Here is a 27,062-nt window from a genome sequence, read left to right on the forward strand (position 1 = left end):
GGCAGCTCTGGCTCCATGTGGCCGAGTGCTGTGGTGTCCCAAGTGCGGGCACTCAAGGCACTCCAAGACAGGACTGCTTTGCTGTCCCTCATCGAGGTAGACAAGCAAGCGGGGAACCCTGAGAACTGTCTGTCCAGGGTGGGGGTCGGGTCCCTTTAAGCACGGAGCTCAGTTTTAAGCACGGAGCATCAGGCAGCAGCTCCACACACTGAGTCCTAACCTGATGCCCTACCGGCGCTGGTTCCGGCCAGCCTTAACTTTGGTTCAGGGTCCACTCAGTGTGGACGCGCTATTTCAAAATAGCAAAACGCTATTTCGAAATAGTTTTTGTGTGTAGATGCATTATTTTGAATTAGCTTAATTCAAATTAACTATTTTGAATTAAGTTAACTCAAATTAACGCTGTAGCCTAGACATACTCTTTGAGACTGGAGAAAGGGAAACTAATACTGATCTTTTGTGCTGCCCAACCATTATCCTTGTTGAAAATTAGACAGGATTTTCTCAAAAGCCTCTGTACTGTTCTGAAACTTGTTAGACAGCAAATCCTACAATAGCAGTAATAGGAAAAAAACCTCTCCAATAAAACTCCCTATCCGGTGTCAGTGAATTGAGTCACTTTATGCAAGCATCTTTTATTTAACACAGTTTTTAAAATGCTGGATTTAACATATAAAACATTCATATATTGAAGTAATTTGGAAAGAGGAGATAGGGAGGAGAGATATTTCCTCCCCCTCTCTGGGTTTCTTTCAAAGTGCTTAGGAGCCCTTCCCTATTTTAATGACATCTAAACAGGTGGCAGTTGCTTCACAGTAAACACAGAAAGACAAGATCCTTACCCCCAGTTTACACACCAGTTTGTAGTTATTTATCAAGGCAACGTTATGGTCTTCATGGGGCATGGGTTGATTAAAATGCTACTTACCATATGTGCTACTCCAGATGAGACCACTGGGGACTTTACATGAGTGAACCAAACCAGATCAGTTGTTTCCTTTTTCATTAATGGGGCAACAGTCTCATTCAATATGCATCCCATTAGCAATATATCAGGTATTGTGATTCTCAGCTGCATGATAGCATTCATGTTTATTTGGGGTCTACACTGCAGGGCATAACTCGAAATAAGATACGCAAATTGAGCTACATCAATTGCCTGTCTTATTTTGAAATAGCTTATTTCGAAATAGGGAGCATCTACACAGCACTTATTTTGATATAGAGCACTTTTCCTCCAACTTCCCTTATTCCTCGTACAATGAGGGTTACAGGAGTCGGCGTAAGAAGTCCTTCAGCTTGACAGTATTTTGACACTATTTTGAAATAACTGCCTGCTGTGTAGATGTGGACTAAGTTATTTCGAAATAGCGCTAGTTATTTCAAAATAGTGTTGCGGTGTAGACGTACCCTTGCAGATCTGCTGTAAGAGGATACAGGATGCTATTTTTTGACAGAATTGCATAATGATCCTTTATAATAGGTGCACTGTACTTTTACACTTTTCTGTAGGTATCCAGAACCATTTACTGCATACTTCCTGCCACGCAGCTCCCCAGAATTTGTTGTATTTCCTCAAGCTGGGGAACTTCTTCCACTTGACACTGTTGGAACCCGTATAACTGTTGGATTCAAGCCAAGTATGTACAGCAAGAAGCATAAAGCAACATTAGTAATTCAGGTGAGTCCTACAAGAGTGTGTTAACAATGGGCTTGCTGTGTTATGTTAATGGACCAAAGAAGATTCTCTGTGAAGAAATTGTTTTAAAACAAATCCTGTTTCTAAGGTTTCCAACTTTTTGACGGCAGAAAACCAAATATGCTTGCCTTGCCCTTTCCTGCCCCTTCTATAAGGCTATGACACAACCTCACTCCTTCTTCAAGGCCCTGCCCCCACTAAATCAATTCCCTGCCCCTCTTTTGTTCACTTTCCTCTTTACTCACTCATTTTCATTGGGGTGTAGAAGGAGGTGAGGTCTTTGTCTGGGAGTGTGGGCTCCATGGTGGGGCCAGAAATGAGGGATTTGGAGAGCAGGGGAGGAGGGCTGTAGGCTAGGATAGGGATTTGGGGTGTAGGACAGGGACCAGGGATGAGGAGTTTGGGGAGCAGGAGGAGCTCCAGTCTGGGGCCAAAGTGTTTGGAGTATGGGGGTGAGGAGGGTATGAGCTCTAGGAGGAACTTTGGGTGCAGGAGAGGTTCAGAGCTGGGGCAGGAGTTGATGTAGAGCAGGGGATATGTGTGCGAGCTCTGGATGGTGCTTACGTTAGATGGCTCCTGGAAGGTGTTGCCATATCTCATAGGCAGCCTTAGACAGAGGTGCAGCCAGGCAGCTCTTCATGCTACCTGCGCCCACAGACTTCAGTTCCACAGTTCCCATTAACTGCAGTTCCCTGCCAATGGGAGTTACAGAACCAGCATTTGGGGGAGGGCGGGAGCAGCACAGAAAGCCTCTCTGGCCTCCCTGTATTGAGGGGCCAGACATGCCAGCCACTTCCAGGAGCCACGAGGAGCCAGGGTAGGCTGAGTCTGCCTTAGCCGTGCTGTGCTGCCAACCGGAGTTCTAATGACCCGGTCAGCAAACATGATGATAGTCTAAACAAAAAGGGCTCATGATTCTTGCTGTTTCCATCACTTCACACCAATTCAGACAGAAGTGACAATCTAGACATTTTATTATATAGATAGAGACTTCACAAAGGATAAAAAGGGCCTAAGTTCATGTGTAGGAACAAATATCTGAAGTTTTCTCATATTCCCAGAAATAGTGTCTTGAAACTCCTTACCAACAGCTGGCACTACTAGGCTACTAAATCACAAGCTAATTAAACAACAAAGATTGAAAATAAGATGCTTAAAACAAACCAAGAGGCAAATTACTGGAAAAAAGATGTATATTGGTTAAGATAATTACTCCAGTTCGCTTTAATTTGATCTGTCTGAGACAACTTGGAAATGGTAAATAAAAATATGAAATTTTTGAAAATGTCAAGGCCCCTAGATCCATTATCCTAGTTTCCTTTGTCCTGATTAGGAATTTGAGTCATTCATGTAAACAGAATAGTGACACTTCTCTCTCTTGTTCTTTTGTAAAGAAAACGGAATTTTGACCAAATTGGTTCTCTAGATTCTTTTATATTTAATGAGATTTAATTAATTTGTTATGTGCCACAAATTGACAGAGGTCAGAAAATTCAAATATAATGTTGGAACGTTTTAGTCATTTTTGCATTAAAAAAGTATCAGGCCAGATTCATCTTTGGTTTAACAACTTCTCTGCAGTGGAGTTGCATCAGCAATGCATTTAGCTCTTACTATTAGCTTCCTAATCTACTAGACTATTTTCCAAAGGTTCCTTATTTGGTTCCTTGATCTTATACATGATCTCCATGTGATCAGTTATTTATGTAACGAGCTGGGGGAGTGGGCATGCACACATGACTATTTATTGCTATTCTTTGACTAATTATTTTTAAAAGTTCATTTAAGAATCTTATTTTTAACTTAAATATGGTAACTACTTTAAAACAAAACTCCATAGTGATCCACTGGCAATTGTCATAACCCCTTAATTACCAAACAGAAACATCTTTCATTAAGGTCCCAATCTTTAAACTGTGGTCCACACAGGTGGATTGGAACCTTTGAACTCTGTGCAGCAAGGTGTAGAGGTCCATTTACACATCATGTTCCAGAATCAGGACCTAAAGGTCCCACCTAGTTTGGCGAGGTCAACGAGTGTGTGGAGGGGCTATTAATACTTCTAGGCTCAAGCATTTTGGGGCCAAGTTTTGCTCCACTGAAATCAATGAGTTCTTTGACCTTTTTTATGATGTATCTGTACAGCATCTGGTACAAAGGACCGCTGACTAATTTGGCCTCTAGGCATCAGGAATATAATAATAATAATAAAATATGCAGGTGCTGGCTTGAATTCCATTTTGCACTTAAATCTGGAATTCAATCATTTTGATTTATAGGAAAAATTCAGTGTATTGTTCTCAAACCTACAGCATTTACTTTTCAAGTACAGAATTAATGTTCAGAGAATTTACTGGTAAATCTGTGAATTAGTTCATAAAGTTAAAATTAATTAAACTGGGTCCTTTACAAATTTAACATCTGGCTCGGGCTCTTCTTTTTCCCAAATGATCTTAACTATGCAAGAACACAGAGGCAAACTTTTCATATAATTAAAGTGAACTGAAATCTTACATATTGGATGAATTTGCAGAAACTTGGGTATAATTCAGATAGGTTATTAATGATTGTTGTATCTAATTGCTATGACTATATAAATTGCAGACAAGCTTGTGTAAATTAAGTGAGGGCTATGGAGACTTCAAAGGTAACTCTTTACCAATCACCCTCCTTCCTATTCAACTAATTTGCATGCACCAGTTCTCTTGGTTGCAAGGGCCCACTGTTATGAGGGAGACTTAAAACCTATCAGGATTCCCCATTGGTAGACTAACTTCACTATCATTGCTCTGTGAAGGTTTCATGGCTTCATGATAGACTCAGCAATGGCAATGGAAAGGCTCCTCATCTTCTTACTATATATTTTAGAAATGTGTGTCTGTCTGTCCATCTGAGTCCTTTTGCTGAGTAACCCTTCTTAAACGGTAAGAGCTATGACCAAATTAAGTATGCAGCTTCCTCTTGTCATAACTTAAAATAAGATAAGGGTTTGGTTGTGCCAAGACAAAGGGATGTGCCTGGAATTTGATTGATTCTCATAAAATGGAAAGGGAAGGGTCTGGTAAGAGGGAGTTATATTGTAGTATGACCATAGGGGGCATCAAGGGGCCAGAGATGGGACTGGGAGAGCTATAAGCCCATTGGGGCAGCAGAGGGTAGGAGTGGAGAAAGGGACAGCTATCTACTGTATATTTCAGTTTGCTTCTGTGTCTGTCTGTCCCCCAGCCAGGAGACATGCACCCCTCCCCTGAATCCACCCACTACAGGTACAGCCGCCTTGGACAGGCATGTCTTACCTGGCCCCACACTGCTGTGGTGAGAGAGGGCTGGGGTTGTCCCCTCTCCATAGAGCAGCTCCAGCTCAGAATAATGATTTAAATGAAGAAATACAAAACTTATTTGAGTTAAGGACTTGAGCAAAGCTGGGTAAATCTTCTAGTGCTTCAGTGCTGGGAGACCTGTGTCAGGAACTCAGAGGGTCCCTTTTACAGTTTAGACACTGAGACTCAGATGCTGGGTTTTCCCTGCCTCCTCCTCCTCACATGGTGCCCTTTTTCACAAAAAGAAGGGTCCTTGAAACTAGTAAGCCAATTATAAATTAGGGACCAGATGCACCAGTATATTTCAATGTCTTTGCACTGCTCTGAGACACAGCCATTGAGAATCCTGGTTAAATGACCCATTTGCTTAGGCTACTTTGGTCCACCAAAGAATATGCCCATAAAAATAAAAGAAAGTTACTTCAATTTGATATCACATCTTAAAAAATTCAAAATGTTACATGGTAGTATTATTTTGAGGGTTTCTTGTTTAGAGTTAGTGCTCATGTTTTAAATTTATATAAATACAGGAAATTCTCTGACAAATCTACATTCAGACGTAAACTCCATGTATGGGTATGTCTAGACTGCATCTCTCTGTTGGCAGAGGGATGCAGATTAGGCAGGTCAACATTGCAAATGAGGCAGGGATTTAAATATCCTGTGCCTAAGTTGCATAAAAATGGCCACCACATTTTGCTAACTCAGCACTTTGTCAGCAAAAAGCAGCAGTCTAGAGGGGGTTCTGTCGAGAAAGAAAGCCTTTTTTGACAGATCCCTTATGCCTCCTGACAAAGTGCTGAGTTGGCAAAACGTGGTGGCCATTTTATGCAAATTAGGCACGGGATATTTAAATCCCTGCCTCATTTGCAATGTTGACCTGCCTAATCTGCATCCCTCTGCCAACGGAGGGGTGCACTCTAGACATACCCCATGTAGGGACACCAGGAGAGGAAATAAAATATGAAGAAAATGAGTTTTCAAAAATCAGTTCAATCTAATTTGGGACCAATGCCATAATTCCAGTGACATGGTTATTGCATGGCATCCTGACAGAGCAGAGTTAAGGTTTTTGCATACCTGAATTGGGTATATGTTTTAACTTGTTTTACTTTTTCATGTGTATCCTTTAGTCTGAATTTTTTGGGCTTAAAATAATTGACCTTAGGATAATTACAACATCCTTATCTCTCTCTTTCTCTGTGTGTGTGTTTCTGTAACTCTTTTGGTATGTATTGTGAAATAAATCTATTACGTTTTTTGTTGGGTTTTTTTGGTCTGGGATTAAATAATAACAAGAACTCAGTGTCAAAGATCTTAAACTGCAGCAATGTCAGCATCTATATAACAAGTTCCTTTCCCACTGAAAATAACTCCAAAATAAAATATATTTGTGTGAACCTTATTTCTCACTATTAATCAAGCTGTACCTCAACAAAGTAGTATCAAACTTTTTACCTCAATAATCACACAGAGAATTACAAGAATTTGAGCAGTGACTGCCTCAACACTTTCACTTAATTTCTCCAAAAATTTTTTCCTTTAGACACGAATCTGGCCTTGAACTCTTTACTCCTGGACAAAAAGCTCTTGGTCATGTAGTCATTTTAAAACAAATTTCAAATTGATGAAGAGCTAGCATAGACAAAGTATATTTGCTAGAGTTGCCATGAATTTTAGCTGGATGGGTCTGGTACATTCAGAATCAAGGAAGTTGTCAATACCAGAATAACCAGAACCCATGAGGTGAATACTTTTTGTTGTAGCTGTAATAAATAGCACCAACCCCCCAGTCTACTGGCTATTCTGGGATAGAATCATAGAATAATAGGACTGGAAGGGACCTCAAGAGGTCATCGAGTCCAGCCCCCCGCCCTCAAGGCAGGACCAAGCTCCACCTACACCATTCCTGACAGATGTCTATCTAACCTGTTCTTAAATATCTCCAGAGAGGGAGATTCCACCACCTCCCTTGGCAATTTATTCCAATATTTGACCACCCTGACAGTTAGGAATTTTTTCCTAATGTCCAATCTAAACCTCCCCTGCTGCACTTTAAGCCCATTACTCCTTGTCCTGTCCTCAGAAACCAAGAGGAACAAATTTTCTCCTTCCTCCTTGTGACACCCTTTTAGATATTTGAAAACCGCTATCATGTCCCCCCTTAATCTTCTTTTTTCCAAACTAAACAAGCCCAGTTCATGAAGCCTGGCTTCATAGGTCATGTTCTCTAGACCTTTAATCATTCTTGTCGCTCTTCTCTGTACCCTTTCCAATTTCTCCACATCTTTCTTGAAATATGGCGCCCAGAACTGGACACAGTACTCCAGCTGAGGCCTAACTAGTGCAGAGTAGAGCGGCAGAATGACTTCACGAGTTTTGCTTATAACACACCTGTTGATACAACCTAGAATCATATTTGCTTTTTTTGCAACAGCATCACACTGTTGACTCATATTCAACTTGTGGTCCACTATGACCCCTAGATCCCTTTCTGCCATGCTCCTTCCTAGACAGTCGCTTCCCATCTTGTATGTATGGAACTGATTGTTCCTTCCTAAGTGGAGCCTCCCACTAGTTCGAATTAATTCAGCCCTTAATTCAAACTGCTTAATTCGAACTAGGCGTTAGTCCTCGTAGAATGAGGTTTACCTAGTTCGAATTAAGCGCTCCGCTAGTTTGAATTAAGTTCGAACTAGCGGTTTGTATGTGTAGCGCCTATCAAAGTTAATTCGAACTAACGTCTGTTAGTTTGAATTAACTTTGTAGTGTAGACATACCCTAAGGTACTGCCCCTCTCAGGACTGGGGATATGTACTCAGGCAGCTAGCCCGTCCTACTCCGCTTACACTACTACTTTTAGCTGACTTGGGCATGCTTACACCTGCTGCAGCTGCACTTTCTGAGTACAGTATAGACAAACTCATAGGCTGTGTCTAGACTGGCCACTTTTTCCGGAAAAGCAGTTGCTTTTCCGGAAAAACTTGCCAGCTGTCTACACTGGCCGCTTGAATTTCCACAAAAGCACTGACGATCTCATGTAAGATTGTCAGTGCTTTTGCGGAAATACTATGCTGCTCCCGTTCAGGCAAAAGTCTTTTTCCGAAAATCTTTTGCGCAAAAGGGACAGTGTAGACAGCAGAGATTTGTTTTCCGCAAAAAAGCCCCGATCGCGAAAATGGCGATTGGGGCTTTTTTGCGGAAAAGCGTGTCTAGATTGGCCATGGACGCTTTTCCGCAAAAAGTGCTTTTGCGGAAAAGCGCCCTGCCAATCTAGACGCGCTTTTCTGAAAATGCTTTTAACGGAAAACTTTTCTATTAAAAGCATTTCCGGAAAATCATGCCAGTGTAGACGTAGCCATAGTGAGGGTGATTAGCTGTCTGATTTCCCCCCCCCCAGCTCCTACAAATAGGGGGCAAATCAGGAGACTTTATATGCTACCTATACTCCAAGCGCTGCTCCCATTCGCTGGGAACCATGGCCAATGGGAGCAGTGGGGCTGGCGCCAGTGCCTTTGGAAAGGGAAATGCACAGACATCTGGCCACACCTCCAAGTAGGAGCCAGAGAAGGGACGTGCCACTTCTTTTAGGAGATGCTTGAAGTATACTCCATCTGGAGTCTGCACCCAATACCCTCTATGCCGTAACCCCCTGTCCCTAATCCCTCTTCTGCACTCTGAACTCCTCAAGTCCCATGCCAAATCACCCTTCTATACCCCAAACCCCTCATCCTTGGCCCAATCTTAGAGCCTCCACCCGCAGACAGAGCTCTCATCCCCTTTCGCAACTCAACCCACTGCCTCAACCTGGAACCCTCCTCACACTCTGAGCCCCTCATTCCCAGCCACACCCCAGAGTCTGCACTCCAAGCCAGAGCTCCCACACTCCAGCCCCCTGAGCTAGCCTGGTGAAAATGAGTGAGAGAGTGGGGAGTGGGAGGATGTATAGCATAAGCAGGGGCAGGGCCTCAGAGAAGCGGGGGCGGGTTTAGGGCAAAGCAAGGTTCAGTTTTGTGCTAATAGATAGTTGGCAACCATAGAGTGATGAAAATGCCTTCCCCTCCTAGTTCCTTGGGCAAGGGGTGTGTATGTAGGGGGAAGGGGATGCTCTGTGCCCCTGGGAGGGGCAGGGCCTCAGGCAGGAGGAGTGGGGTTGGGGGCTCGCTTCCCCCAGGCAGCCTCCATACCACCTAGCCCAGGCAGTGCTCAGTGCTGCCCGGAGCATGCCATGCAGAGATCCAGCAGCTATTTAAAGAGTCTGGTGGTGTTGCCTCCTTTCCCCCCTGTTAGCGGGCCTGATTACAGTACAGTGCCCAGCACTACTGTCCCTATGAAAGCTTAGTACACATACACACCTGCACACACATGCCCCCCCTCCCCCCATGAGTATAGTGAAATACAATTTGTTATACCTAAGGTTACATAATTCCTCTAGCATATATTTTTTCTAATCTGATACACTGACTTTAGCTGTGGTTTTGGACTATTTTTAGAAATAGTGAGAAAATGCCTTCTGCTTTCATTCTTTTTCAGTATCACCTCTATTCTATGCTACTGTAGGCAAGGATTACTGCATCTTCACTGTAACATGCCCTTGTTTTTGTGGGTGTAAAGTCAGACTATTAACACTTTTTTATTAAATTCTATAAATAGTTGACTAGCAAGACTGCTATTTTTTGTGTGCTTCAATGAGCTGTGATAATTAGGCTGTAAAGCTGCAGAGATGACAGTATAAGTTCATACTTCATTTTATGGTGGCCATTACAGTTGTATTGCAAAATGAAATGGAAGGTTGGAGGGGAGAAAGAAATCCTATAGTCATCTTTTTCTCATTTGCTGAAGACATTAAAGCCAAGCTTTGTACACGCAAATTTGTTGTGTTAGCTGCCCTGCTGAGAAACTCAATGCAGAATTGGTTATTAGTGTAAGAGACTCAGGCTTGTCTTTACTAGAATTTAACATGTACATTTTATTAACAACAATATACTGAAATAATGAAACTTCATTGACTTTTTGTGCAAATCAGGTCCTTAGTCTTTAAGGATGCAAAGAATCTAAAGAAAATTGCTGGTTGTTTGTTTCATTTACTGGTAGCAAAAAACTAACTACTTTGCTGAAGCACTGAAAAAGTCTTTAATTTTCATGTCTACATTGTTATTCGGAAGTGTTGTTTGGAGAAAAAATATATTAAACAGTTCTTATTGAAGGATTGCTTTAAGAGCTGCTAGGAATTTTTTAAATCAGTAAAACTCATACAAATAACGTGCTTTTGTACATTTCTGTAGATCAAAAAACAAAATTTAAAAAAAAGATAAAATGCCCAAAGAATAAACCAATCACAGTTGTTTCAGTAGTCCTGAAAGAGAACTTCTAAATCAAATTCAGCTTAAAATAAGAAATATACTGACATAGGTCATAAAGAATATTTTAAATAATTGTTTCACTATAAATATTCAGTGCATCTAGGAGCCTTTATAAACACAATAGCTCTTATCAGGATAGTTGGTGACTGTCTTAATAAAAATTTACTGAAGAAAATTGTAGATTTTTTTTTACATAAGCACCAGCAGAAATGTCAGAGAATTTTACATTCCCTCTGTTTGTTAGGTTTAAATAGTTGAGAGCTAGATTCTGGCCACCTCGTCACTGCTTTGTGTCAGTCTGCTGATACAAAGCAGCCATCTTAGCTTTGTGCCAACCAGATGTTCTCAATGTAAGGAAAACATAGCTCATGTAGGCAACATGGCTCGAGTGTCTTTGTACCCTAGCGGTCCTCGGCTGCCAGAAAGGCTTCATGGGATACCTGTCTATATTGCACTATAAGCCTGGGTTGGCGGGTCCCAAGTATGTGGATTCATCACTTCCAAGGCCTTGCTTGAGGGGCCACACTGCATTGTGCACCTGGATTTACAATTGCTGAACCTAGGTCACACAGCCATGTGAACATTGCCATACTGCGCTATTCAGAACTTCCAATTCAGGTCTGCAGCTTGAGCTGTGTGCACACCATAAAATGACAGGGGTTGGACCAGCATCACAGCAGGACTCAGGCTTTGACTCACCCTCTCTTGCACAGCCTTAGAATCCGAGTGCTGACTTACAACTCAGGTTGATTTATGTGTACTCAGAATGAAGGTGTGAGCTTAAATCTGAGTGTGTGCAGTGCTGCTTAGCACAAGTTAGGGCAGCCATGAGGTACGTATAGCTGGCATACAGTAACTTTTGCTTTCCTAGCCAGGCCCTGCTCTGTGTCAAGCTTAGTCAAAGGCTTGTTTTGGAATTCATGGATGAGCACACTAGAGATATTCTAAATAGATGCCAAACTAAATGTTGGGTGATTAAATGTGTCCAAGTCAACCAGATTGCAGGTACTGTTATCAAGCTTTCCAGAATTCAGGCTTCTGTACTCTCACTCCTACATAATCACCAGCTTGGCCTGTAAAAGGTAGCACATCAAAGCCATTAGTTATGCCATGCTGGAAATGGATGATGCAATGTGGAAGTCACGGTGACCAGGTGGAGCTCTAATAAGCTTGTATGCACAGACATGCATTTCTAAATAGAAAATTACACTCTCTCACATAAGATAGCACCTCAAAAATATACACATACGCATTGTTCTCAGTATGTAGGTGCTTTTCCTTCTACATTGATCACTTACCATTTTTTAGCAGATTTTGAGTTAATTCATAGCAGTAGACAAACAAGATTAGTGTTTATTTTGATTAGTGGCTTCTCCCATGTCCTTTCTTCCTTCCTTTGTGCATAGTAGCTGGGATATTTATATGTGCAGATACCCATCACACATTAGATACCTTTCTTCATGGACTGACACTTTTTTCCAGCACAACTTAGTACTTTGTGACAGTTTAACAGCTATTCACAGAAAAAGACATACAGTAGATTTGCCCAAAACACAGAGTAAATTGTTAAATACATATGGGCTACGTCTACACTGGCCCCTTTTCCGGAAGGGGCATGTTAATTTCAGCTATCGTAATAGGGAAATCCGCGGGGGATTTAAATATCCCCCGCGGCATTTAAATAAAAATGTCCGCTGCTTTTTTCCGGCCCTTTTCCGGAGGATCTTATTCCTACTTTGAAGAAAAGGGCACTTTTCTAAAAGCTGGAAAAAAGCGGCGGACATTTTTATTTAAATGCCGCGGGGGATATTTAAATCCCCCGCGGATTTCCCTATTACGATAGCTGAAATTAACATGCCCCTTCCGGAAAAGGGGCCAGTGTAGACGTAGCCATGTAGTATAAGTCAGCTTTCCATTGCAATGGTGTGAATTCAGAGAAATCCCTCTGGCTTTTAATGGTCTCACTCGGTCAGTTCGACCTCACTGAGAGATTTCTACCTGTATCAGAGCAACCTCCAGGCCATATTATGGGCCAGAATCTGACCCATTTTAATTAATCTAATTTCAGCACTTAGTAGTAGTAACAGCAGATTTTAAACATTACATTCCTCCTGCTCAATTGTCATCATTTCTGCCTCTCACATATACACCTTCAGATTTAAAAAACAGAATAGGCCAGATTATGGGCAGGAATGGGGGGTGATGGAGTTTAGATATTTGGGGGTTTTTTATAAAAAGAAAATGAGAATCATTAAGATATGTAATTTGTCAATAGCATTGTTTTCATATTTTTAACAATGGCACTTTTTTTTCTCATGCATTTCACAGAATCTGAGGGTAGGGGGAAATATTTCAACTGTGATGTGGCCATCTTTGCAGCACTTTCAGCTGCCTTGGTTGATCTTTTCCATTAAGTAATTACTATTCTTCCAAATTTCAAGGCTGAACTTCTCCCTTCTAGATTTCATCCTATAATTGTTTGTCCTATTTTATGCAGTTCTTTTGAAGTTTACCCTGCAGCAGTGTTAATATTGGGTGAAAACGTTGACCTGGCCTTTCCGCATCAGATCAGTATAAAAACATCAAGTTTTTAATCCACCCGATTTTGATTCACAATGCAAGGTGTGTTTGACTTTATTCCTAGTCTCAGACTTGTGGCTTGTATTATCACAGGTTTTCAAAATCAACTGCTGGATTCTGACTTGCTGCATTTGGCCCACATCATAGCGTAGTTTGAGCATCCAAATTACAGTAGAACCTCAAAGATATGAACACCAGACTTACAGACAGGGGGTAAGTCAAACTAGTCAAACAGTTCAAACTAGGAGGGTAATGTATGCATACCGCACTTGCAAATGAAGCCCGGGATTTGAATTTCCCGGGCTTCATTTGCATAAGCTGGGCGCCGCCATTTTTAAATCCCGGCTGGTTCGAACCCCGTGCTGCGTGGCTACACGCGGCACGAACTAGGTAGTTCGAACTAGGCTTCCTAGTTCGAACTACCGTTATTCCTCATGGAATGATTTAAAATCATAAGCCGGGATTTAAAAATGGCGGCGCCCATCTTATGCAAATGAAGCCCGGGAAATTCAAATCCCGGGCTTCATTTGCAATTGCGGTATGCCTACAATACCCCGCTAGTTCGAACTAGCGGGGTAGTGTAGACATACCCTGACTGGTCAATTGGACACCACATGAAATCAGAAACAACCAATTAGGCAGCAGTTGAGACCCCCCTCCTCCACCAAAAAAGAATAAATATTGTATTGTGATTGTATTACATCTTAAAGATAAGCACAACTGGGTTATGTGTTCCTACTCCTATGCATGGGGCAGCAACTTACAGCTAAGAGATGAAGATGCTGGGTCTGCCACCCCAAGACAGCTAGAGCTAGCAGAGTATGAGCAGCATAGCAGTAGGTGCTTCCCTTCCTGCTCCCCAGCCAGAAGTGGTGTGTGCTGGTTTCATCCCTCCTCCCCCAGCCAAGAGGGGGGAAACCTTACAAATTCCGTCCAACCCAGAGAAAGAAACTGCCTGTGCTGAAGAGGGAGCTCAACGGCTCTTTGTTCAGCCTCCATTTCCCAGGTGTCTTTAACCCAGTGGTTCTGCTCTAAACATTATACTGCAAGAGCTGCAGGTGGGAGAATTTGCTTAAATCCAGCTGCTTTCTATTCTATGAACAATGTTAAAAATAAATCTGGGAAAAGTACAGAAAAGCTGCAGTGGCAACTTATTGCCCTATGAGGATTCATTGATTAGAACTGTGCCACCTTGCACTCATGATAAACTTATAAACTTCATGAAATCTGTTATCTGATAGCGTGATACTGGAACATACAGTAGCTGCAAGGAGTTACAGTACAGAAAGTCTACTACTCAGGTCGGTTATTTAATACATCCAAAGTCTGATAGGAGCCTCACAGAATAGAAGAAACATTCTCTGCCATGATCAATTTACGATTTAAGTAGTCACAACAATTAAAGAGCAGCAACATATGAGCAAAGTAACAGTAGGCTCATCTGCAGCAGTTTTATAATTTGTGTTTTTAAAATAAGATACTGTACACCTCTCCTCCATTCCATTCCCCTCATTGCCACCTGAAAACCTCCCACTATCACTGCTATTAATATCCATCCTGTCCCCACAGAAGGCAGAGTGTGAGCTACTTCAGTAAACAGTTCCAGTTTTCAATTGGTGCTGTAGTGAAACATGACATTTTGATATGCATAGTGCTCCATGAAAACTAAAAAAAAATGTGAAATGCTGTAGTACTTCAAACCCATGTTATCAAAAACAATAAAATAAATATGAAAGAGACCATACAAACATTGCATTGATCACAGATTTTTTAAAATATATCTTTCTCAAAGACCCCTGCCTCTTATTTTCAGGAAGACATTCCTTTGTATCTATAATACAGTACCCCAATCTATAGCAATGTGCTTTTTTTTTTTAGAATTCCATTAATGCGTATGAGTATTATATTCTCAACAGGTTGTTATATAGTATCTCATTATGTTTCATCATTGTAACATGAAGAGAAAGGGTGCAAGTTTCCATCATTCCTTCAGTAAAGAAGAATTTAAATTGAGACTTAATTTAAAATAACCCTCTGTCTCAACCTCATACCCCAAACATTTCACGCTTGAGTCTCTCGCTCTGAAAAGAGTCTGACCAAAAATCCAGAGTTTGAATGTGTTTAACCTCTTTGATTGGGATCTAAACTTGGCCAAATGGGCCAATCTGCAGTTGCTATGAGGATTAGAATATTCATAATTAAGGCTAAAATTTAGTCCAGGGTATTTTTGGTGAATCTCATGGAGAGATCATGGGTGGTAAATACAAATTCATGGGCTATGATCTGTCCTTGACTTTTACCATAAATATCCATGACTGTCTACTTCTGAAGCCCCACCACTCTGGAGGCCTACCCCAATCCAGGGGCTGACTGCCCGCCCCCCAGCTGCTGCTCCTCCCAGCTACTGCTCCCAGGGACTGCTCTCCAGAGAGTCTCTGGGTCCCCCTGGGGCCACTGCTGCTCACATGCACCCCAGAACCAGCCACACCAGCCCCTGTTCCGGTGGTCCCCAGAGCTAGCTGCTATCTGAGCACCAGCCAGTACAACTGACCCTGGGACAGCCACAAGTATGGCAGCTCAGGCACTCCTCAGGGCTGCTACCAGGACTGCTGCTCAGGCAGTCCATAGGATCAGCCACGTTGACTGCCACTGAGGTGGTCACCAGAGCCAACTGCCCAGGACTCCTGACCAGTCGTGGGTGCGACTGGCCTGAGGCATTGCTGGGACAGCTTGCCTCAGGTTGCTTCAGCAGCAGCTAGGTCAACTGGACACATGCTCAAGTGACCCTATAGTCAGTTGCACCAACCATCAAGGAAGTCACAGACAGAAGTGGCCCATCCATATAGGCGAACTAGGCGGTTGCCTAGGGCGCCAAGTTAAATGGGGCACCAAATGGTGGCGCAATATCATTGAGGGGTTTGGAGGTGGGGGCGCCGATTGCATGGTTTGCCTAGGGCGCCAATTGCTGGTAGCCAGTCTAGGGCCGTCCCTGACAGATTTTGTGGAAAGTCACGGAATCCATGACTTCTGTGAAAGAATAACAGTTATTCATAATTATTAAAAGTGTAATTAATAGTATGGTGCAATCTGGGTAACTATAACATACACCCTGAGCCAGAAGGGACATACTGGAAAGAGATCTTGGAGTTATTGTGGATAGTTCTCTGAAAATGTCTATGCAGTGTGCAGTGGCAGTCAAAAAAGCAAATAGGATGCTAGGAATTATTAAAAAAGGGATAGAAAATAAGATAAAGAATATCTTACTGCCCCTGTATAAAACTATAGTACACCCACATCTTGAATACAGTGTACAAATGTGGTCTCCTCACCTCAAAAAAGATCTTTTGGTATTAGAAAAGGTTCAGAAAAGAGCAACTAAAATAATTAGGGGTTTGGAACGGGTCCCATATGAAAAGAGGCTAAAGAGACTAAGACTTTTCAGTTTAGAAAAGAGGAGACCGAGGGGGGATATGACAGAGATATATAAAATCATGAGTGGTATGGAGAGGGTGAATAAAAAAAAGTTATGTACTTGTTCCCATAATATAAGAACTAGAGGACAACAAATGAAATTAATGGGTAGCAGGTTTAAAACTAATAAAAGAAAGTTCTTCACACAGTGCACAGTCAATCTGTGGAACTCCTTGCCAGAGGAGGCTGTGAAGGCTAGGACTATAACAGAGTTTTAAAAAGAGCTAGATAAATTCACGGAGATTAGGTCCGTAAAAGGCTATTAGTCAGGGGGTAAGGAATGGTGTCCCTGGCCTCTATTTGTCAAAGGCTGGAGAAGGATGGCAGGAGACAAATTGCTTGATCATTGTCTTCAGTCCACCCCCTCTGGGGCAGCTGGCACTGGCTACTGTCGGCAGACAGGATACTGGGCTAGATGGACCTTTGGTCTGATTCAGTATGGCCATTCTTATGTTATGTTCTTATAATGTGTGTTTGCATGATGCATTTCTTTTAAAACAGAGGTTTTCAACTTTTTTCTTTCTGAGCTCCCCTTTCCCAAACAAATATGGTTTTCTGCATATGAAAGCTAGGACCAGCATGGGAGGGGTACTAAATTGCTTGGTACCCCATATCACAGGGTCTTCTGTGAAGCTAAGTTGCTCAAGCTTTGGTTTTACCCTAGGTAGCATGGTGGGGCTCAGGGTTCAGCCCCGTGCAGAGATGCTTCAACTTTCTGCCCTAAGCCCCAGCAAGTCTAATGCTGGTCATACTTGTAAGACCCCCTGAAACCTGCTCACTCCCTCACCCACCAAGAAGCTCTGGAGATAACCTATTTTAAAGATTGGTCAGCTGAATTCCAGGTCGTCTTACTACACTAAACAAATGATGTTTGTAGTTGTACAGTATAATTTGCAGTCTTGGAAAGAACAGCAATTGCCCCTTCAGCAATCTCTGCATCTAAAGAAGGACCTCTCTTTTAAGAACCTAATTTCACAGGAAGAAATATTTACTTCAGTCCTAGGTTAATGACAGGAATTTTATACCATTAGTACAGATTATAAATTAGCTACAACTAAAGGGAAAGCTCATCATGACAGTCCACTGAGAAAGCAATTGGTTTTGGTCATAGTCTTCATAATTCTAAATCATGACTTTTTTATTCCCAATGGACTACAAGAATCCTTAAAGAATATTTTGTTTCAGTACATTACCATAGATTCATCCCAAATCCTCAGACCGTAAATTTCTTCCTATCTTAAATAAGATGAAACTCAGAAGAAGGAACATGATTCAATGGTTTTTTATTGACTTAAAATCTGCTATAGCTATGTAACTGCCATTTTGTTAACTGCACATTAGTAGAGAGCACGTACGAAAAAGGAGCACAATGGATGATGTACTTAGTTACAATACAGCAGAAATGAATATAAACATGCATACGTAATGATAAAATATCAAAAACACAAGGCGACTGAGTTTGCTTAAAAACTGCTGGGTAATATAACTGATTGATGACACAGTCTACCAGCTTGATTTAATCACCCCCCCCAAAACAAGATAAGAATACTGCAGATGGTAAAATTACATCCCATATGGATTTTATGAGCAGGAGTGATTTCTTAGTAACTTTATACCTCAGTGTGAATTTTAGTAGCTCTAGCCTATCAGATCTTTTTTCCAGCCTTGAAGTGTTCAATGAATCATGCACACAATGAATATGATCCTGAAGTTAAACTTTCTTCCAACTAAATTGTAGATCTGACATACCGAAGAAAGACAAACCATTTCACCTTCTGCCAGAGTTAATAAGGCAATTAGCTAACCACAGATTAAAAATTATGTTTAAAAATTACAGTTTTATCTTTGGACATACAAGCCTGGTGCTGGCTTTTGTCAGCACCTACTCTTAACTGCATTTATCTTCCCAGAAAATGAAGGCAGGTCCATCAATGTATAGTATTAAATAAAGTTTAGGATAAGGATTGATTACTCAGTTTTATTATACATGGTAGTAACACTCACTATAAAATTAGATTTTTATTCATATATTAGTAACATGATTTAAAAAAAATGCATGCATGATGAATGATCTAATAAGACTATTTGGTTACAAATACCAAAATAAAATGTAAGAAATATCATGACTTTTGCAGAGTAATTCTGTTTAGCACAGGACAATTAATTTAACACCCCAAAAGACAAGCATGCTCATTTTAAAGACAGACAATTTAAAAAATATTCCCTATAAATGGAAAGGTAGTCTGATATTAAAGGCTCAGTAGGAGAGGCTGCTGCCTCTCTCAGTGATTCAAGCTGGGTGAGGTAATACCTTTGTTAGGAATGCCTTCTGTTGGTGAGAGTCACGCTTTTGACCACAAATGAAACATTCCCATTTAAACTCCTTGTCTAATTTTGGAGATTAATTTCATAAAAAGGAGGGGCATTATCATTAACTATTTTATATTGCAGTAGCATCTAGAAGTCACAACCAGGTTGGGCTGTGCAACCATATAATAAATGTCAGCCAAATGTAGCCATTCTTCTATAAAGGAATGTTACAAGCCAACTACAAAGAGAAAGTGCAGAATTTCCTATGCAAATTTGACACCGTCTTCCTTGGCCTGAACAAAGACTTGAACTGGTTAACATATTATAACACCAGGTTTCCTGACATTCAGCACCCTACTGACATCAAAAGCTAAGTATAGAACACTTCCAGTACACTGAATTAACCTAATTCACATTGGGACAACAATTGACAAGTAATTTTTTTTCTCCCTCTCCCTTCTTGTAAGGGTCCCCCTTCCCCTTTTTTTTCTCCACTCAAGTTCATCTCATCTTGCAAACATGGGATTCTTGTAGTGGAAATTAAAGATAGAGAAAACATACTACTCCTTTTAGTTTATTTTGAAGTGCTTTACCCAGGTCATATTAATTAAATAATTATGGAAATTAACATTTCATACTCTGTGATGTTTGGTCACATATGTATTGGATGGTCCATGTTTGGTCTGAGGGATTTGTTGGTGGGTTAGAGCACTATTAATAGTTTGGGTCAAATTCAGGTTGAGGAACGCTACTCAGATCTAAGGAGAGGAAGCATACCCAGTCCTGGAGTATAGACACTATACAGCTGTCAAAAATCTTCCCATAGTAGGAAGACTTCCCATAGTAGGAGGACTGAATAGGATATCCAACTAATTAAGTAGGCTGTCCTACAAGGAGCATAGTATGATGGATTCAACATAAAATTGTGAGTAACACTTGAGTTCTAAACCTGAATCTGACACTGAACTGCTCAGTTTCTTAGGGTACGTCTACAGTAACCCTCTAGCTCGATCTAGGGAGGCTAATGAGGGTGACTGGAATTGCAAATCAAGCTGGGGATTTAAATATCCCATGCTTGATTTGCATGTTCCCAGCCGGTCGCCATTTTAGAAATTGACTAGCCCGAAGTAACTGCCCGCGTCTACACGCAGCAGTGTAACGGGATTCCAATTTAAAGCCCCTAATTCGAATTAGCTGGTAAACCTCATTGCAGGAGGAATACCAGCTAATTCGAGTTAGGGCTTTAAATTGGAATCCTGTTTCACTGCCACGTGTAGACGCGGGCAGTTACTTCAGGCTAGTCAATTCTAAAATGGCGACCGGCTGGGAACATGCAAATCAAGCGCGGGATATTTAAATCCCGGGCTTGTTTTGCAATTCCGGTCACCCTCATTAGCCTCCCTAGATCGATCCCTTAGCGAATTCAGTCTACTTAGTCCTCATTTTCCCACCAGTTGTAAATGGATAATACTATTTATAAATATCTTGATAATTCATTTTTTATTTTTCAATAACTTCAGTGGGCAATATTGATATTTTAAAGGATTTTCCTTTATTTTTAATGTTCACAGTTGCACAACATTACAGCATTTTTTTATTTTTATTTTTTTAAACTTTCTGAGTTGTGGGAAATTATGGGGAGTGTCAGACAACAGCCATACCCAAAAAGTTAAAATATTAAAATACAACTTGTCAAAAGCACATCTAGATATATAACAGAAGTATTTTTAAACCAAAAGAAATTTAAGAGATCATAACAAAAGATTTCTTCACCCACCTTATCGAAGTTTAAGTTCTCAAGCAGCATTTTTCTTACTCTGCCACTCTGTATCTTAACTTTGTTATCAGTGCAAATTTCTTTTTTCATCAGTTTGTGTCTGTTGGGGGACATCAGCATTTACATATAAAAATCTAAATGGTGTGGTAAGGATCATTTAATGCTTGTTCAACATAGTAAATTCATAAAGTACTATATAAATGCTAATTACCTATAGTAATAAAACCCTTGTGACTTGCAGTGGGAGAGAGAAGAGGATTCTATATTGTCTTGTTTTTTCTTTTGCGGGGAAGGTGTAGGGGAAAGATGCATATTAGTATCCCAGATTACTGCTGCTCCTTTTTCTATTTACCCCAAAGCAGCTATGTAGATGTTACTGCAGCCATAGATCACAAAAGAGAGAGAAAGGGATACTATCATTTGCATGCGGTTGGGAGACAATGATCCTCAGTAAGTCATTCTTTTGGCCTGATACAGACCTTGGTCACACAATTCTAACCCCGTTAGAAGGCCTCACAATTAGGACATTTTGTAGTAATCCAGGCCTGAGTTTCTTACAGGCAAAAAGCAAACTGAAACTTATAGATCAATGAATTTACAATTAGTTGCAGAGGAAATGATTGAAAGATCCTTACCACTCGGACACACACAGAGAGATAATGGCAGAGGGGACAGTCCTAAAGTGATTCAGAGATGTAAGTGCCTCTATAAATGAAAGCAGCTAAAGCTCTGATATTGAAGAAATGACTGCAAGGAATTGCCTAGCTACAAACACAGGAAATGACTGCAATCATAATCCTGCCTTGACAAACACAGACACATATGCGATAACAGACAGCACTGAAGCTTTGAAATGCATCTATGAAATTACTGAATACGTGATCAGTGCTGTCTGAGCATATCCAAGCAGCATTAAATGACCCTCACCACACCAAAATCTCTAAATAGAGTACTACAAGATTGACCCCGCAATGCTCAGGTCCTTAACACAACTAAACTAATTTTTTATTTTCTTCATTTAACTCACTGCTCTGTGATGGGACTGGGGATGAGGGGTTCAATATGCAGGCTGCCACAGGGCAAGAGTACAACCCCAGCCCTCTCTCACTGCAGCAACTTGGGTCCAGGTAAGAAGTGTCTTTCTATGGCCACTGCAGCTCCAACTGGCACAGCCGGGGAGGGGTGAATGCCCCTGGCTGGGGTAGGTCCAGGTTCATCTGCTCCTCTATGTCCTCAAGCCAGAATGAGGATTGCAGCAAACTGCATTTTCCCCTCCCTCCCTGACAAACGGAAACAGCCAGCAATCTTTGTGTAAGAATCAGGTGGGGAGTTTCACCTTCCCCCTCTACCCTTGCTAAAGGGCACCTATGGGGGTGAGAAGCTCAGGGCTGGGACAGTCCTAGATGGTGGGGGGGGAGGGGGAAGGAGGCACTCCCAGTCAGGCTCTTTCACTTGCCTGCTGAGACACAATCCCATTCCAGGCATATCCCATTTTCCTGGCACAGCCACACCCTTACCTTGCTTTAAGTTATGGTAAGAGGGAGCTGTACACTGAATTTGGTGGTCCTAGCTCTTACCATTTAGGAGAAGTTCATAAATAAACAGACAGATGGACAGATAGACACTCACACGGTCTCAAATATATAGCATATGACAGCAGGAACCATATTGCCTTAATAAACGCAAGCAATACAGGAGATGACTGCTGATTAAAAACAGAAATGTACATTACACAGCTAGATGGTGCCTGGTTGGGTCACTGATGTACACAGAAATATACATGAAGGAGGTATAAAATATCATATTCTGTGTGTGTCACGATTCCAAAAACTAGAATTGCAATATGAATCCATAGTTCCACTTTCCATACCTTGAGTCTTATTTCTGTAGTTGTGTTAACTATCTTGTCCAAATCAAGTAATCCGAACTTAGAATACTATTTACTACAAGAGTGGAAATTAAATTCTAGTGTATAAATAAACCTAGCAACCTATGCATTCCTTTCATTTACATCATACTGTGAAAGAACTCTTTCAAAACAACATACATGACTATTGTTCACTATAAAAAGAAATGCTTAGATCACCTAGAGGGCTAGGCTGTGTGTCTTTTTTAGTGCATTGCCCTTAGTTCATAAAATAAAATGCTTTTCCTAGATTTGCATGATAATGTTTTTTCTCTATGGGTGCAGTTCTGGTTTTGTGACTTTCAGGCACCCTACATGGAGAACTACAAAAGAGCTTTCTAATTAAAGCACTGTGTTAAGTAGCTATTGCATGTTTCAAGGTATTAGGCCATGACTATTTTATATCAGATTTTTCCTCTCTGGTTTCAGACAGCATCAATGCAATGGACCTATGAGATCAATGGGCTGCCTCCACAGACTACGCCCCCTACCGCGTCAGCAAAAGTAGTTTCTAGGAGTGGTTATCTGAGGTCAGCCACAGTTCGCCAGCGCAACTTTTTGCGTGAAAATCTGAAGCTAATTACCACAGGCGCATCCTCCCCTGTCAAAGGTACACCTCTGGTTTTAAGAGCAAAATAAAAATATACTTGTCTTAATTTGCCATCTGTGGAAAAGTAGTCTTTTGTGAAACAAATTATAAAGGCACAAAGAGGACATTTAAAAATTATATATAATTTCATGGTATTTTGAAACCCATTTCTGCTTTGATGGTGGCTGTGGAGAACTAAAAGTGCTTTTTTCTGTCTTGAAGAAAGGTCTGTCTCATGAGAAAGGGTCCCTAACTCTCAGGGTTAGTACAATATGTTTCAGTAGCACAATTATAATAAAAATGGAGTTTCTGGATGAAAACTGTGTCACATTACTGGAGCTCTAAAATGTTCCTTTCTGCTATGTTGTAGGGTTTGAGTTTCTGACATTTATTCATAAAATGAACATGTCTTGTACTAGGTTTTAAGATTTGTCTATTACTAGGGGGCTGCACACCCTGCTTGCTATGCTTGCCAACCCCCCTCTCTCTGAGGGTGGGTGTCTGGCCGGGGGGGAGGGGCAGGAGCAGGTTGAGGGTAGGTGTCTGCCTGGGGGAGGAGGGGCAAAAGTGGGCTGGGGGTGGTGGGTCTCAGTGGGAGGGGTGAGTGATGGGGCTGGGGGTGCGAGGTCTCAGTAGGGTGATGAGTGAGGGAGCTGGGGTGTGGGGTCCCAGCATAGGGGGATATGAGTGATCTGGCTAGAGCACTGCTGTTCCCCCAGCTAGGAAAGGGGGAAGGGAAACGGTAGCGCACAGGGAGCCTTGAGGCTTTCTACCCTCCACTGCAGGAAGCTGGTGCTTTAACCTCACTGGGGTGGGGGGGGGGGAGGTGCGAGGTTGGAGTGCCAGCGTGAGCTCCCTATTGCGGTGGGAGCAGGAGGAAGCTAATCTGGAGCTGGCGTGTGAGGGGGCTGGGTGGAGGGGCAGGAGCGAAGAAACGGTTTTGTCAAGCTACGAGCTTGGGCTCAGCCCAGCCTTTCCAAATGGGCCTGTTGGGGTTTTTGTAATGCCACGTGAACAGCCTCTGGGGCAGCTTTGCTCTGTAGTGAGCCCAGGGCTCCGGAACACAGAGAAGCTGCTCTGGAGAGCTAGGGAGGTGGCCGGGGTGCAGCATAATTGTGCCATCCCCTAAGTGCTGGGTGTGGAGCGTGGCCAAGACCTGCCCAGCTCATGGCAGGCCCAAGAGAGTGCACCTGAGCCAGGGGCCTGGCCCTGGGTCACTAGCACATGATAGAGCTGCTAGCTCAGGGGGAGACCTGTGGCATGGCATTCCCCCAGTTCTCCTGCTGTGTTTCCAATATGGGCCGGGCCAGGTGGGACAGGCCTGACCAGATTCTAACTTCGTTCCTGGTGTGAGTGGGCCGTGTCCTGGGCCTTGCACCTGCTGAAACAGCTGAAGCAGCCCTCTGGGATGGGGGAAAGGCCACCTGAAAGGCTGTGGCCAGAGCTGAGTAGACAGGACTCTTGGGAGGTGGAATCTGCCCAGGCTGGTCTGCCAGGTGGCTTTGCCAGTCTCCGAACAGTGTTCAGGGTAGGCAGCCAGTGCAAGGGTGGAGCCTGTTGACGTTGATGTCAAGATGATGTCATTCTGTTGTCTGACAGGAAAAAATGTTTTATGTAGACAAGGAGATAAGAATTTACCTTAAGTTTATGTGAACTTTGGGATTTTTATGAATATTAGAATAATTCATATTCTATTTTTTCACTGGAAAACATAAAAAAGATTTTAGATTTGTACCTGAAGGTTTTAAAATATAAATACATCATACAAATTGGTTTGTAGTATTGCAGTGAATTCCTTTAATGAGAGCAAAACAGAGTTGAAAAAAAGGTAAGGTTTGGAGCTTTGGGCTAATGCTGAACTTACTAAAGCACTTCACAGTTTGAGTAAGGTTTTACTAGGCGACAGCACAGTTGTTGCACATAGTGCTCTGTCATCACTCTATACTATATCCACGCACAACTAAACAAGTCAGCCCCTGATATCCTTCAAGATAAATCACTTACACAGAGTTTGCAGCACTCTGATAAAGTTAAACATGGTTCACAAAGCATATAATCATAGCCTAAATGGTTTTCTGATTGTAATGCTTTGGAAAATGTGGAGTATTTCACTAATTTAAATCTTTCAGCATTGTACAAGCTGGGGATCCTGACTGTCATTGATTCAGAAACATTTGAAAAACTGAGATTCGTATACACGAGCACAAGTGTATGTGTGGGAGGAGCATTCCCTCTCATTTTTTACGTCCATGTGCGGAATTGCTTTCATATATTAAATCATCACAAAATTCATTCTGCACATGGATTTCACATGGAGGGCGCAGAAGAGGAAAGGGAAGAGAGATAAACCAAGAAGTAAAACTTATCTCAAACTGTTAAGCAAACTTTCTACACCTTCATTCAAAATATAATGTGCTAATTCCAAACTGGAAAACTACACGAAAAATTAGTGAGGATGGGTGTTCAGATTTTATTTCTTTTTTAAAATACCATTACATTAGAACAGTGAATCATGTTGTTACTTCCATGTATTGTCAAGACTGATTAGTTAAAGAGAGAGTTTTCTGTTGTGCTACGTAGGTTGCTTTTGCAGCTGGAGGTAATGTGGGAGATGTCCAGTTACTCTTTGTTGAAAGGAACAATTTGGCAAGTCACCTCGATTCTTCAAGGGCTTTCTTTATTTGTATGCACTATCAAGACTGTTTTATTCCTCATACCCGGCAAATTGTAACTATTCCTTTGTTTTCCAAAGTGTGATTTAGATACAGAATAAAAATGATATGGCAAGTGTAAGTGTTTTACTGGCATTTGTATAGATAGAATGACCAATATTACTTATGACTGGTGAAACTGTGAATGATTTAGGTAGCTCAGTGCAAAAAAACACTAATAAAATCATTTTACCACAATGCACTAAATGTGTTATCTATGCCATATATTTTACAGAAATGCTATTATAAAAGTTTTAGATTGTTATATAATAGTTATTACTAATTTTTAATCCCTCTATCTTAAATACAATGGACTTGATTCTGACATGATACCGTATAAAATCAACCGTAAGTCCACTGAAAACCATGAAGCATAGACTAGAATCTATGCTAAAATGGATCTAAAATAGGCTTTTTATTTATAAAGTTGTTGCAGTTGTGAGGTACAATATCTCATGTGCTGCCAGGCCTAGAGATATTGCTATATCTCATTTGGAAAGCTAAGATCTCTCTCTGTGGAAAGATGAAACAAGTGCATTTTGGACTGTGAGAGATTGGAATTTAAATTTCTCATTGATTCAGGACTGGTTATTGGCATTTTTGAAGGCCTATTTTTACCTGAACAAAACATTTTTTTAAAATGACAGCTTTTCGCAAGATATTCACAGTGTGTTAAAATGTGGTAATCCTGGTAGAGATGGATTTCTGGGCAAAATGCAGATAAATTAATCAAAAGGTGAAAATAAATGCAGTTCACTCTAGGATTACAGAAATAAAGAAATTTATTCCGTGATTATTTTATCTACATGTGGCATTTATTTAACAAGACTTATCTGTACAAATGGCATAACCATCATCATACACACATACCATAAAAATGCCCTCACAGCTATGTTCTATAATGTTTCAGTTTAATACATTTTGTACTTAGATTAATATGTCCTTCCAGGGAATCCTGGACTAGTTTATAGACATTCCACATATTCAGAATCACTCATGGGTTACACGCAATCAGCCATTCTCCTTGCTTGATGTTACTTGTCATAGTATCTAACAGAGTTAAAGAGCTGAAGTCAACCTTTTTGCAACAGATAGATCATTTGTATTCTGGTAGCATGTACAACATTCTATATATGTAGATCCCACTGGCTATGTACTGTCTGTTGCTATATTAATATTGAATTTTATTACACTTTCTGGCTTCATGTTTTCCACATCGAGTAGTGATGTGAAAAAAATAGCTCTTGATAATAAAAAGGGATTAATTTCCTCTGTATATAATCAAAGAATGTAAAGCCAATAGTATTACAAGTGTCTTAGTACTGCACATTGGACT

The 27,062-nt window shown here is 41.3% G+C and overlaps 1 protein-coding gene across 2 annotated transcripts in view; it reads left to right on the plus strand.

The window, feature by feature from the left end:
• CFAP47 (cilia and flagella associated protein 47) overlaps positions 1 to 23,475 on the plus strand; it is a 665,273-nt gene extending 641,798 nt beyond the window's left edge. For both annotated transcript variants that reach the window (XM_075913261.1, XM_075913262.1), the window contains exons 63-64: positions 1,513 to 1,681; positions 22,856 to 23,475. In XM_075913261.1, coding sequence (XP_075769376.1) covers positions 1,513 to 1,681; positions 22,856 to 23,065 — 379 coding nt within the window. In that variant the 3' untranslated portion in view covers positions 23,066 to 23,475. The remainder of the gene's footprint in view (positions 1 to 1,512; positions 1,682 to 22,855) is intronic.
• The last annotated feature ends 3,587 nt before the right edge of the window (positions 23,476 to 27,062 follow it).

This window comes from Pelodiscus sinensis, chromosome 1, assembly GCF_049634645.1.
Source record: "Pelodiscus sinensis isolate JC-2024 chromosome 1, ASM4963464v1, whole genome shotgun sequence".
In the NCBI taxonomy this organism is placed as follows: domain Eukaryota; kingdom Metazoa; phylum Chordata; order Testudines; family Trionychidae; genus Pelodiscus; species Pelodiscus sinensis.